General features: G+C 37.3%; 1 protein-coding gene and 1 pseudogene across 2 annotated transcripts; one reads left to right on the forward strand and one right to left on the reverse strand.

Annotated features, from left to right (window-relative positions):
* The first annotated feature begins 1610 nt into the window (after positions 1–1610).
* Positions 1611–2577, forward strand: LOC104601324 (small ribosomal subunit protein uS19 pseudogene; annotated as a pseudogene).
* Positions 2578–7627: 5050 nt separating this feature from the next.
* On the reverse strand, positions 7628–14020 carry LOC104601311 (serine/threonine-protein kinase STN7, chloroplastic-like). 2 transcript variants are annotated; one of them, XM_010264601.3, is made up of 10 exons: positions 13261–14020; positions 13073–13159; positions 12724–12843; positions 12500–12598; positions 10924–11092; positions 10728–10821; positions 9219–9312; positions 9065–9121; positions 8054–8467; positions 7628–7977 (listed from the first exon to the last, which is right to left on the reverse strand). In XM_010264601.3, the coding sequence occupies exons 1-10, from the start codon at positions 13681–13683 to the stop codon at positions 7816–7818; spliced, it is 1719 nt and encodes a 572-aa protein (XP_010262903.1). In that variant the 5' UTR covers positions 13684–14020; the 3' UTR covers positions 7628–7815. The 2 variants fall into 2 exon arrangements, with proteins under 2 accessions (XP_010262903.1, XP_010262909.1); XM_010264607.3 differs by lacking the exon at positions 12500–12598 and having other exon boundaries at positions 13261–13981.
* Between the last annotated feature and the right edge of the window lie 488 nt (positions 14021–14508).

A 14508-nucleotide genomic window follows, 5' to 3' on the forward strand; every position in this document is an offset into this window, starting at 1 on the left:
AAACAAATAAAATAATATGAAAAATCATCAAAATTTCCAAATGTTTGATTAGAAAGCATATAAAATAGATAAACCATCAATTATCCTTCATATGAAATTTAAAATATCATTAAATTTAATAACTAGTACGTTCATGTGACTTCCAACTAGGGGTGACAATGGACCGATTTTGGATTGGACCTCGTCCAAACCAAAATCAAATTGGAGGATTGGACAGACCAACAAGACATATTGAATTGGACTAGTCCAGACTTAATGGTCCAAAGTATTTATTGGATTGGATTGGACCTGGTCCATCCATAATGAATTTACATTGGGTTAGGTTGGATTGAGCCAATATCTGGTCCATTGATAAAAGATAAGAATATAAGTGTCACTGGACCAGGTTTGGATTAGAACTAATCTAAATTAAAATAAATTTGAATAGATTGAACTGTCCAAACATTTAACTGGACTGTTCCAAAATACTCATTGGATAAGATGGACCTGATCCATTTGTAATGAACTCACACTGGATTGGATCAGGTTAATTTGATCAATCCATAACCTACCTGTACTTGTACAAGTTTGTGAAACCTCAAAAATCGTCCTGCCCCCATAGTCAGTTTTCCAAGTAAAAAAACACCCTATTGAAGCGGATAGGGGTGCGTAAGGATGAAATTGCCATCCCTACCATGAATTGAGAAACGCTATAAGCTTAATTATTAATTATTACTGGTTTGACTTTGACCTTCCTGGTTAGTGTACAGAGTTGCCTCCTTTAAATTGTTCACGTTCTAATTAAGAACATACAAATTAAAGCAGAAAACAAATAAAGAAACTCTTTTGTCTTCAATTAGTACAAGAACAATGCCAATTTATTTAATATGCATTTACTTAGAAGAAGAGATGGTAGTGCAATTCTCGTTTATTTAATTAATTAGATGAAGCCGAATTAATAATCCATGCATCACCAACAAACAGGCAAGAGATTATTAATTAAACTACTTAATTACAATTGTAGATACAGACACAGCGTAAGGGATTAAATCCACTGCCACTGCAAAGACCATTGCCATTGTACTCCTGGGTGCACCACTGCCGGCATGAGGCCAGATCACAATCATTGCCATTCCCAACAGCTCGACATAAGGCAGCATCCGAACTGGGCACCATTGATGCAACTGCAACAACCATTGTTTATCGTTCATACAATTAATAAGAAAATTATGCAAGTGATCATATATAGATGAATAAACAGAGACAAACAAATAAATGAGAATGAGGAAAGCTTAAGAAACCTGAAAGGAGTAGAAGGACAAAGAAGAAACTGCAGAAAAGCTTAGCCATCTTTCTTTCTGTCAACTACTTAGACAAATTTGCTCTATAGTAAGCGGTGTGTATCTTATCTTCTCGATCGATATGGAAACGCTAATGAGTTGGGAGGGCTGAACCACAGCAGTTTCTGCCTTTCTGTGGTTGATCCCACACCGCCAGCCCACAACTACAAACCGGCCTGTACCACAAACAGAATCATTCATTTTCTATGATGATTTCTTTTTTTTTTTTCTTTTTTTGATGAATTAATGACTGTGTTCTTTCTAAGGCTCCATGAGGATAAAATATTCCTTTCTCTTATTTGTTTTAACGGAAATAGAGAAATGGGGTTGCACCAAAACAGTGGGACCTTGGTAGAAAAACTGAAAAACCACTGTTGCTTTTCCTTTCCCGTTCGAACACAGAAGCAGAGCAGCAATGGCAGCACCCCTCTCAGCCACTCCCTCCTTCTCTCCTCTCTTCTTCTTTTTCTTCTTCTTCCGTAATTTGTTTTTCGCCCAAAAAAAAGCACTGTTCATCATCTTCTCAACGACGAACACAGAAAATAATAACTGTGACAGAGGGAGAGAATTTGCTGCTTAGGGTTTTAGGGTTTTTTTGGTTCTTCATCTTCAGTCATGGCGGATCTCGAAATAGATGTTTCTCCAGGGCAGCCGAAGAAGAGAAATTTTAAGAAGTTCAGCTTCCGAGGGGTCGATTTGGATGCTTTGCTCGACATGTCTACTGATGAACTTGTGAAGCTCTTCCAAGCCAGGGCTCGCAGAAGGTTTCAACGAGGTCTGAAGAGGAAGCCGATGGCTTTGATCAAGAAACTGCATAAGGCAAAACGGGAGGCTCCACCTGGTGAGAAGCCAGAGCCAGTTAGAACTCACCTTCGTAACATGATCATAGTACCGTAAATGATTGGAAGCATCATTGGGGTTTATGATGGAAATACCTTCAACCAAGTCGAAATCAAGCCCGAAATGATTGGTCATTACCTTTCCGAGTTCTCTATCACTTACAAGCCCAGTTAAACATGGTAGGCCGGCTATTGGCGCTACCCATTCGTCAAGGTTCCTTCCTCTCAAGTGAGATCATCGTTAAAACTGGGTACCCGGGGAATTGTTATGGCAAGAGTGGTTCTGGTGCAATGTTGCTGCTTATCAATTAAATTTTGGATTTTTAGTTATTTTTTTCGAATTCCTACTTTTAATTCAACTCCAGTTTGTTTTTATTGGTAGTTCAATCTCCATTTTGGACTTTCAGTGCCGGAGGACATCTTCGGAGCTTCAGTCATGGAGTTCTCTGTCTCTCCCTCTATCTTCCTCTTCTCTCTTCTCCCTTATAACAGTATTGTGTTTTCCTATTATTTTCCCATATATGAAAACAAATAACAGAAAGTTAAATTTTTATACTTTTCCATCTCATTCCACCCAAATCTTCCCACAAACCAAACAGAACCTAACAGAAAACTAACTGTCATTCTCAAATGAGCTCCATCATCTGGAGAGTAAGAACAGGGCTGATCAGTGATAAGTTTTTAAAACCCAGTATTTTCAACCTGTTGGTGACTGGGCCAGTTGGGCCGATGAAGGGGTCATAGTATTAGTACCAAATCAGGCCAAATTCCAACCTGTTATTCTTTTAAAAACCCATTGACTTGGTCAACAACCCATTGATTCAGGTGATTGATGACATCACAGGTTGAACCACTGAATGACTTATTCTCTAAAACACAAAGCAAGAAGTCATTCACTCCACCTACTTTCAGCTATTATTAAATGTCCCCTTAGATAATAGCTAAAGTTCTCAATCAAAGACGTTAATGAAGTTTATCAGCATTAACTAATCTAGTTGAGAGTTAAACTAGGATATGTATCAAAGGTCAGGAAACATGAAAACTCCAAAATCCAAATATACCAACAGAAAAGTGAACAGATTTGTCATTGTACATTCAAACCGTATGGCATTCCACCTTCCAAGTGACAACATAGATTTAGGGCCCAAAGATGTAGGTTTTCAGTTCATTGTTTTCTTATGGGATAATAAAATAGTTTTACTACATAAAACACAATAAAAGAAAAGGTATTAATCCGGATGACTGGAGCCAATATCTTGTTTCTTTTATTATGGCCCTTAAAATGGCATCATACACCACATATCTGGTACAATATTGCATCATTCAGATTAGGGGTGTCAATGGTCCAAATTATTTATTGGATTGGATTGGACCTGGTCCATCCATAATGAATTTATATTGAATTAGGTTGGATTGAACCAATATCTGATTCATTGATAGAAGATAAGAACATAAATGTCAATGGACCAGGTTTGGACTAGAATTAATCTAAATTAAAACAAATTTGAACAGATTGGGCAGTCGGAACATTGAATTGAACCGATCCAAAATGGTCCAAAATATTCATTGGATTGGATTGGACTGGACCTGGTCCATTTGTAATGGACCCACATTGGACTGGATCAAATTGGACCAAATCCAATCCGATTGATACCCCTAATTCAGATGGGCTTCATGTCTACCATACAAGTAATCAAGAATTTTTATTAAAAATATTGTGAAAAGAGAGAGAGAGAGAGAGAGAGAGAGTCACTTATTGACTAATTAGCACTGTGGTATTTGCTTTAAGCACATCTTCCACTTTAGCAGCGGTGTTAATCCAGCAATAACACAAAGATATGAACCCAGATTTCCTACTCACTTTTCCCACCCACCTTGAATTGCAGCCACACATCTCTCAATTTATAATAGAGATGTGTGACTGCAATTCACGGCCGGTAGAGGGTGGGTGGGTGGGACAAGTGAGTAGGAAATCCCGTTTGCAAAGATATGGGTTGATGATATGGATAATGGAACTATCAATCATAATCTTCTCCTTTGTCTGCCTTACCCCATCTAAACCCTCCATATTAGTCGCATTCCTTTTCTATCCATGGTCCAACATTCTTTGTTCATCTCTCATATAGGAGGATTCCAGCTCCTTGTAGACAAATGACCCATCCTAGTGGGAGTGGATTTTATGAATGACTTCTGCATGGTTTCAACCAATGTATTAAAAACCGATCCGAAGGCTGAATTATTTTAGCCTCAGGGTCGTGGGTAAATGGTTCAACAATTCGGGTTGGATAGGTCATAAATCACAAAATATTTTCTAAATTAGCAAAAAAAAAAAGCGCAACTCCAGTCAAACAACCAAGGACAGAATTATGGCCTTTGAAAGTTTTTAATACATTATATATTATAACCCACGACTCAACAATCAGATCAAACAGGTTAAAGGTCAAACCTCTCAAGTCAAATGGGTTTTGACCAAATCAACAATGAAAAAAAAAAAAAAACAGAAGTAAAACAAAATAACAGGTTTGGTTTGAAAACATTGACCTTAGCTTGCCTTTTTCAATTTCCACTGGTTCCACCATATTCCTGTTGGGGAAGGGCATTATTTTAGAGGAATTGCATATGGCGTTGTTTACTAGCATCCAACATGTCTGTTTTCATGGGCTCCATGTTCCAAAGAGTTTCATATGACATAGTTAGATTTGTACTTATATCCGGCCATTATTGATTCAAATCAAAAAGTTCTGAGGAGGGAGTACAAATGCAAATTTGTAGTGAAAACTTTATGTCTGTATTATTTTGTATATATTTACATTTGTACTCTTCCAAAACTGAACCTTAAATCTTACTGTTTGGCACACCTGACCAGCAACATGCAATTCCCATGTGATATAATCACAAGGCATAAAAATCCAGACTAGACTAGTGCATCACCCACAACACTTCTTCGCATGGGAGATTTTCCTTGTGTTGTTTCGTTGCCTATCCAAATCATTAAGGTTGAATTCCGTGGATGAATATAATATTCGAGATATAGATGGCCCAATCTTCTCAAATATACAAATTTTATATGAATGATTTCTAAGTCGTTCAACTCGGGGATATAGTTTAAATGATAGAGCACTTGCTTTGCATGTGAGAGCTACAGGGTTCGATCCCCTACATTTTCATTTTTTTCAATCTAATTTTTGCCATTTTGTGTAATAGATAGAGACTAAAGGTGTAAATCGAGTTGTGCCGCCGTGTCAGGCCCGGCATGATCATGCGGGCCGTGTTGGGCCTAGGGTTTTAAATCCATGGGCCAACATGACTGAGCAGGCTGTGCAGCCCGCAGGCCGACACGACTCATATATATTTTTTATATATATTTATATATTTATATAATATTAATTAAATAATAATATATAGTATATAGTACATAATATATTAATATAATAAATAATTTTATTTAATTATTGTATATATAAGCAATTATATACATAAAATTCATATAAAATTAAAATTTTAAGTTTTTTGCCAATTTTTTTAAATAAATAACTTTGACTTGATGCACGGCCAGACCTAGCCCAAGGCTCAACCCACAGTCCAGCCCGACCCACAGCACGACACGGGCCCACACGGGCCTAGGCCATGGACCGTATTGGGTTGACCCCAAATTTTTCATCGAGAAGGGTGGCACAGCCCATAACGGCCCGCAGGCCGGGCCAGCACGACCTACAACTTAGCAGTATCCAAATCAATCTTTAATCAATTCTTTTTTTTTTATGAATAAAAACACAAAGAAAAACGAACATCAAAGTGAAAACAGAACTTTTCTGGAATATTTACATCTGACATTTCCACTGCTTAAATAACATAACTTTTTTAAACCAATAGTCTTTTATTGGTTTGTGTGAGAACAAAGAGTTTGCGTGAGAACATAGAGTTTGCGTACGATAGAGAGTTTTCCAGTCGATTCAAAACCCCTCACTGTCTGGGAGGGGTCTCCCTCTCTCATCAGCGATGCGAGTATCCCTCTTGCATCGCTTGATGCAAGTTTTCCTCTATTACCATAGATTTTTGATAGATAGGGTGAATTTTTGTTGTTTTATTTGCTTTTTTTTGTGTTTTCTTTTGTTGGTCGATTGTTGTCTTGTTCCTCTGGTTTCTCCCTGTAGGTTTTACATACAATGGCTTGATCTTTGTTTTGAGAAGTGGTTCATCCTCTACGACTTGTTCTTCATGGGCTTTATTTTCATGAAAGCTGAAGATGTGGTTGTTTCTAAAATCGCTCTGAATGGTGACATCTGTTCTAGAAAGAAATATGTGGATGCTTTAATGACGACTTTGTTTGGGAGTATCATCTTTCTTGGGATGCTTTCTAGTGTGGTGTATTCCAGTGAGTTGTTCTTCAATGAAGTGGATTATTCTTTGTTCTAGGATTCTAGCATATCTTTTCGGTGCAGCCCAATCATTTTCATTCAGTCTCCTGCACTGTCCAACCTTTCAGTTATTGGAGGAACCATTTTTTGGTACTTTTGTCAAACCATGTTCTCTTTTAATGGGGGTGTGGCCTTTTCTTGCCTCATGCCTAGGGACAGTTTGCCTTGGAAGGAGTTTTATTTTGCAAGATAACTATTACGTCTAAGCCTGGGTGAGACAATGGTTGGCTCTCTTTTCACTTTTCAAATCTGAAGTTTTTAGTTGCAATTGCCATAGAACGGGTGACTTTGGCAATTTTTTCTCTGTCCCCATCAAGGTTCAAAGTATCGGAAACACTATGCATATTGGAAAGGCAAATTTAAGAGACGATCAAGATACACCTTGGATACGCATGGATATGGACGAAAAATTAAGATACGCATGAAAACGCATGGAAATGCTATAAATATTCTAATAAATCATAAATAAACATCAATATCACTAAATATAGGACATAAATGAGCTATTTATGCATAAAAATAGCACGTTTTAGCGGGTTTTATGAAAAAAACATATTATAATCAATAAACGGGAAGTTGGGAACAGAAACATACTATCTAATTATGGACATAATAGATCAAGTAATTATTTTGCATGTTTTATTCTAATTTTCTAAAAACGAAATAATTATTTTGCATGTTTTATTCTAAAAATTAAATTAAAATTAAGAAAAGTAAATATGTAACAAAAAACTCAATGGATTTATAAACATAATAGATGAAATAATTACTTTTCATTTCTAAAAGTAAACTAAATTTTAAAAAAATAAATAAATATCAATGATTCAATGTTTTAAAACAGAGAGGTGTTCCACTACCTAGAGGCATGAAGCATAGTTCAGAACGCAAGAGGCGTAAGCTTCCTTAAGAGGAGAGGAAGGAAGAAGGGGGGATTTCATTTTTTTTCTTTATCTTTAATAAAAATCTTTTATATTAAAAATAAATAAAAATGCATAACATTTGTTAAAAGAGGGGGGGGGTCTTGTCGAAATAGCACCATGGATACTTTATATGCTTTTATTAATCCTTACTAAACATTTATACTTGTGGAAGATTATTATGGTTTGTACATTCTTGACTAAAGAGTTTATTCTAGCTATATACACCGGTTGCTCAATCAACAACTTAACATAGCCACCTCACTCAACTAAATTGGGCAATTAGAATGCTTACACAAAATTTACAGTAGGTATACCTTCTTTATTCCTCTCTGGGGATCCACCTGCTCCACCATAGGCTGTTTCTACGTCGGTTGAGTTCATCAATGCTCTCATTTAGTGTTCTTATAATCTTCCTCTGGAGTCTAAGCACGGATGCAAGAGCATTCCATTGAACACTTGTCTTATTCTTTGGTCCCATTTCCTGGATGAAAATAAAACATAAAAGTGAACAAAAATTCTTTTGATGGGTATTAATTTAAATTATTGTTCAGACAGACCCTGAGCTCCTCAAGTTGAGCTTCAGTCAATCCACCATCCTTCTTCGTCCCAGATTTTGCCAGAAGTTTGATTACCCACTTGGCTGCTTCACTATAATCCTGCTGAGTAGCACGAAACAGCTGCAGCCGCAAGTTCTGCATGAAAGAAAGAGCCAGTAGACCTTCCCTATCAAAATATGGATGAGCTAAAGCAGCCTTAGCACTGGTCCTTTGCCGTGCTTTGTACCGAACCATAGATGTGAGAAGTTCCCACCCTATCCCACCATCTAAATCCAGTAACTCAAATCCTCTCCTGAGTTCTGGGCTGGCACGATGCTCTACAGTTTTCCTCCATTCAGCCAAATCGTATCCACATCTTTTCAGCTGGCGGTTGAATTGTATGAGGCTACTGTCTGTGCGTAATGATGGGAATGCCTAGAATAAGAACCATATATGCTGAGCCAAAATTAAACAATATGAAATCCCATAATGACTTAAGATTGCAGTAGTAAAAACAAATAATCATTGAACTGATGTGGCATGTGAGAACTGACAACACAACTAGGAAAATGTGATATTATAGTCTATTTTTCCTTTTTTTCCAATCAATAAATATAATATAATAGTTTTCTTTGTTACTTGCAGTGAGGATTAAAGACTTAAGTCTTCCAACAACAAAATGAATAGGCACAGGTAACCAATTAGCCAAATCAATCTCAATCAGCATGGTTGCTGCCACATTTATTAGAATTTGGATACAACTTTAACTTATACCTCTGCCCCACGAAAGCGCATTCTTCTCCGAAAACCAGAGGGAAATCAGCATAGTTGGGTCATGACCTGGCCAAATTGTTGGCCCTACTTTAAGTATTCTAGTAACTTTATGAGCTTAGAGGAACCATGGGATGGAAAACTAACAAAAGAGATGACCAAACTTCCAAGTTTCAGAAACAAATCAAGTGATAATTATTGTGATACATGGAAATAAATAGAGGAAACATCCAATCTATCAGGTATATATCAGTCACTCACCATTTGCAAGAATATGAGTCCAACGCTGTATATATCAAATCTATCAGGTAGATTCATCTGGCAAAGAATAATATCATCAAACCACAGAAAATGAACTTCATCCTCTGAAACTTGATTCAAAGAAAAAGTAATCAAGTAGTCCATGGATACAAACCTGCCACAGGACTGGGGACAAAGCAGTCGCAACAGGAGCTGAGGGCGCTGATGGAGTTTGTGTGCTCATGATGTATTGCTCGGGTGCTGCATACCTGAATACAAAAAGGACCATAGAAAATGAAGAATAAAGTATAATAAAAATAGCAACACAACTTTATTATAGAGAAGAGGATAGCAACATTTTATCAGCTCACAACAAAGTTGTGCACAACCTGAACTGAGTGAATAAAAAATACATGGCATAAATATTTAATCCTCTCCTCAGTTTTCTGACAAATACTAAAACCATCCTGACTTTTCTAAAATAACTTTGACGTCCCTTGTTAGCTGGCATGGCAAGACATATACCGCCCTTCTATTAGTCTTTCGTGAATTTCTGTAATAATATGAGCATGCATGAAGTTGGAAAATTTTTAGAAACCCAAAAGCACCCTTATTTGACTTGGCTAGAGAATATACAAATCAGATAACCTCAGCCCTTCACCTGACAGATATGTTGCTCCTCTAAAACCATTGCACTTGCATCAGCCATTTAACCAACTTTGGAGTCCCAATTATCATACCCAATCCAATTATGATCCCTCTGTATCTATATAAAAAATTGATTGTCCAATAACTCCATCATTTAACTGCCCCTCTTGGTAACTTCAACAGGAAACAAAACAAGTAATTTCATCTTCTGTGCTCTTTTAACTCAACTATCGGCTATCCCTTGTATCCATAAATTTCTTAATTACCAGAGAAAGAACAGACCAATATTCCATCCCTCCTTCAAAATTCAAAAACAATCCACCTCCAATTCCATAGTAGAAGCTTACTACCTCATTTGCACCTCTTTAACTAGAGACCAACACTTCAAGAATCTCCATACATCCATCCCACCAAACTTCCCATTTGACATGGGCATGGTATGCATCTGTTCTTGTTTCCATGTTAATTTCTTCTTCATGTGCCAACATCTTGCACATGTGTGTGTATATGTGAGAGAGAGAGAGAGGGGAGGGGGGGGGGGAGATTTGGGAACATTGACAAGCCTAGGTACAACAACATTGAAGACCCAGAGTTCAGGTAGGAGAGATGGGAATATTGAACGGGCCATTGACAAAGCAGTATAAAAAGATCAACAGCCACACAGGAGAGATTAATGCTGACGTGAAGAATTTCAAAGAAAAACAATACATCAATAAACCACAACTAAGAATGTTCTGTTGTGGTGAAATCAATACTAGAATGAATTTCACCTTATGGTACTATGATAGTTTTTTTTCCTCTTCGGAAATGATGTGTTACAGAAATGATTTAACCACTCACAATTTAACAATGGATATGGCATTAAACAGAATGGAATAGCAAAACATGGTTCATGTAGGCAACCCCATACAGTTGGGATAAGGCTTGGATGAAGGTGATGATTATGGTACTAATCGTAGTCTTTTTCAGTTCATTAGAAACGAACTATTACTGTACTTTACATTGTTCAAATACTCTATAATGGAAAAGAATCTACCTTGGGTCCAACAGAAACTCTTTTGGTATATAGTTTATTCCCACTCGCAAGTCAGCTGCAGCCCCAAGGTCAATGATCTTAAATGCCCGAGACCCTGTTCAAGTTTCAATGGAATAGGATTTAGGAAATTAGTTGATCTGAAGAAAGCATAGAGTTGCAAAGCTTATATAACTAACAAATTGCATATTATTCTTACCTTCGGAGAAAATAATATTCTGGGGCTTGATGTCTCTATGAACAATCCCTGTTGAATGGAGTCCATCCAAAGCAAATAAAAGCTGTCTCATGATTGTTTGGATGATTCTATTTTCCCTATCCAATCCCTTTGGTAAATCCTGGACCTCACCAAGAATCATTGTTTCAACCTGTAACGGTTTATGCCTAATAACCAATTAACCCTTGCTGAAATCAAAATTGGTACCTTGGTGGATACAGTGATAACAAAAGATATACATACATAATATATATATATATATATATAACACAAGCATTCCGAAATTACTAATCATACTGTAAGTTCCAAAAAAATGCCCATATTCTTGCAATGAAGATAAAATAACAAGAACATTGCATCATGGAGAACATTAAAAATGCAAAGAAAATAAGATATATGTTGAAAAATTACAAGATCAAAAGTTTATCTCTAAAGTGATCATTGACTAATCCTTGGAAATGGCTACGCATTATTAGCCCTTAACTTATATGTTTCTGTAATCAGGACTTTAAATACCAAACAGAACAGCACATGTAAAGAAAATGATCCACTGCACACTGTTTAAAGGCATAAGCTAACTTCACTATTCAATATTTGGTATTTTTTTTATCAATAAAACAATATTTGGTATTTCTTGCATCAAATTCACAGAGTACTCCATTCATATTCATCTTTAATCATGTTTAGGACATGTGCATTTACGCTAGACCTTTAACAGAATTCTTTGAATGGTACAAGTGACTATAATACATGCATGTACCAAATTGTGATTCACATGGCTATTTTCTGGGGAAGAACATCAAATATCTCTTTGAGGTTTGTTAATGGTGGAATTCCAATTCTGTAAGTTGCAATTAAAGATACTATATGGAATCAATCCATAGAATGAGGATATATTAGACTCTGCATTTCCATGGTTTGTTTTGTTTAATATATCTAATAAGGATTATCCCAGATCTTGCATTCTTACTTCAGTCTAGGAACCTAGGTAATAAAATCTTCAAGAAGCAATAAGAGCACAAAAAAGTGCTTCCTGCAAATCACCTCTCTGAATCCATTGATTCTATTTCCCTATTCTTGAATGCACTAGGATCCTAGTGGTTTGCACAGTGAGGATCACATCATGTGGGGCCATCTAAACTAATCCAGAAGTAAAGTACTAAGGTTGCCATGGAAAGGATGAATTTCAACAAAAAGAAAAATAAATAAGTGCAAGAAATGGGAATCAAATAACCAACTATGAGCATTGCTGGCCAAATAATTTTACCAAATTAAAACCTATAAATTGGTGGCAATACCATTTTTTATGGTAAACGGCACCTTTCATTAATTTGGTGGTAATACCATTTCCAAAGAGTATCCCTGCAGTTCTTTTTATTTCCACTAATTTCCCATTCCTAAGTAAGAAAACCCCCCAAATTGTGTTGAACATGTTATTGTTTATTGGGAAACGAACTCTCAAGCTTAGAAAAAAGAATCAATTCTGTGGTGGAATTACAACTACTACTACTCCAAACAATGCTATGGTTCAAAAAGAGATAAATGTAAAAGTACCAACATTGTAAGGAAAGTCTTTATTCAGCATCAGGTCAGCAAGAGTTGCCTCCCCTTCAAACCGCCAAATGAGCCAGTATTCACCTCCTTTTTTGGAAGATCTCTGGGCCCAAACCCAAGAAACTAAAATTAATCAGAATGCCAACCCAAATATATGGATTTTGATATGTGAACATTCCTGTTCATTTGATAGTACTAATAGTATTAGAAACCATGAAAGATAAACACCTCAAGAAAGCCGTACACAAAATCTGCACAGCTACTTGCACAAGCTCTTCGGACCCTTTCGTTCATCCAAATCTCCACTGCACCATATTCAGTAGCCTTCTTTAAGACTAGATCACCTTCCTTCATGTGACAATCAACAAAATCCAGATATTTAGAATAACATAGCCTCAATTCCTAAACCAATCTGAGAGAGACGAATTTCATGATCTAATTCATATTAAATTAACTTGGACTCAATTATTTTTCACTGATCAGGATCAATTCACGGATTCAGACTACAGTACAGAAGGCAACTATATAACAACTGAAACAGATCGACCCACAAGAACAAGGGTGGTAAAATTAGTACCTTGGAACCAGGTTTCTTTGCCAATGAAACTCTATAGACCGCACCAAAAGCGCCTTCACCCAACTTCTTTCCCAAAACAAAATCATCCTACCAAAACCCACTAGTCCAGAAATCAAAACCAATAATACATAATAACAAAACACAGTAGAAACCAATCAAGACGCAGAGATGATTAAGTATAAAGAAACCTTTCTATAAGTAGGCCTGAAGAGTCGCTCTACAAAGGCAAGAACGAACATGTCCCAGAAACCAGGAGCCACACCAGGGGTAGCCCAGAGGTAAGATAAAGCACCCAGAGCAAGAACAACACCAGGGGCTGTGATGGTGAGACCGTCGGACCTGGGAAGAGTGCTCCGATAGATAATGTCTCCGCACTCCATAACCGTGCAGGGAAGCCCCACCCCGACGCCGATAAAGAGGTGTTGAACGAGATCCACCACATCAACTCCCGCACGTACCAGCGAGAGGATCTTCTTTCCTTCTTTGGGTTGAGAAGAGGTTCTGCTTTCGAGCTTTCTTCCGATAAATGGTGATGGTAAAACAGTTGGGATTCTGGACTTCAAACAGGAACGAAGACCAACTGACACCCCAACTCCTGCAATGGTAGCCATTTCCGTAAACGGCTCTACCAAACTCACCTCAAATGGATTATGGATTTTACTGATATCTTTTGGTGAATAAAATATAAGATTTTATTCATGTGTTTGTTCTACTGTTTCCCGGGTTCGATTTTGAATCGAGATGTTTTTGGGTTTTATGTGGAGGTGAGGAGTTTGTCTGGATTGATGGGTGATACGAACCACAAGTTATGAAGTTACCAGTTGAAACTTTTCAGAGCCTGAAACAATCGTCAGTCTGTCTGAGAGACTACGACAGTGAGACACTGACGACTAGAGTCTTTCTTCTGTTTTCCGGGTTTGATTTTGAAGAGAGATGTTTTTGGGTTTTATCATTTTATGTGGAGGTAAATTGGTTGGATTTATTCGCGATATGAACCACAAGTTTACACGTAGCTGAAACTTTTCAAAGCCCGAAACAATCCTCAGTCTCTGTCTGAGAGCTGAGACTAGAGTGTGTAACCGTGTTTTGTGTCCACGTCTGTCTGCTTGCATAGTGCACAGCTTGCTCTGGACCGGATTGAATCGAAAGTACAAGCGCACGAGCCAGGCCCATTCCCAACAACCCTTGCCGACTGGAATGCCATCATGCCAATGGCAATTCAGCACTCGATGTGTGTCGAGTAAGCTTGTGAAACAAAAAAATAACAAGGCACACAAATCAGAAAAAGACACTCTCGTATTGCAATAGATGGCAAGTACACAAGTTTGTGTAAAGGGACCTTGTACACAAGTTTGTCATGAGCTTGGTTGGTAGGCTTGATGGTGCTCTTGGGGTTGGGGAATCCTATGGCGAATGTTTTGTTTTAAGTCCCTTCC

The sequence above is a fragment of the Nelumbo nucifera genome, chromosome 3 (genome assembly GCF_055504915.1).
Source record: "Nelumbo nucifera cultivar China Antique chromosome 3, China Antique-T2T, whole genome shotgun sequence".
Lineage (NCBI taxonomy): Eukaryota > Viridiplantae > Streptophyta > Magnoliopsida > Proteales > Nelumbonaceae > Nelumbo > Nelumbo nucifera.

Excerpts from the sequence above, each read along its gene's own strand:
- LOC104601311 (XM_010264601.3), bottom strand. The coding sequence starts at position 13,683 with ATGGCTACCATTGCAGGAGTTGGGGTGTCAGTTGGTCTTCGTTCCTGT. Across the intron at positions 13,160-13,260 it reads TCAGGCCTACTTATAGAAAG|GATGATTTTGTTTTGGGAAA; the intron begins GTTTCTTTATAC and ends GGGTTTTGGTAG. Across the intron at positions 10,822-10,923 it reads GAATATTATTTTCTCCGAAG|GGTCTCGGGCATTTAAGATC; the intron begins GTAAGAATAATA and ends AAACTTGAACAG.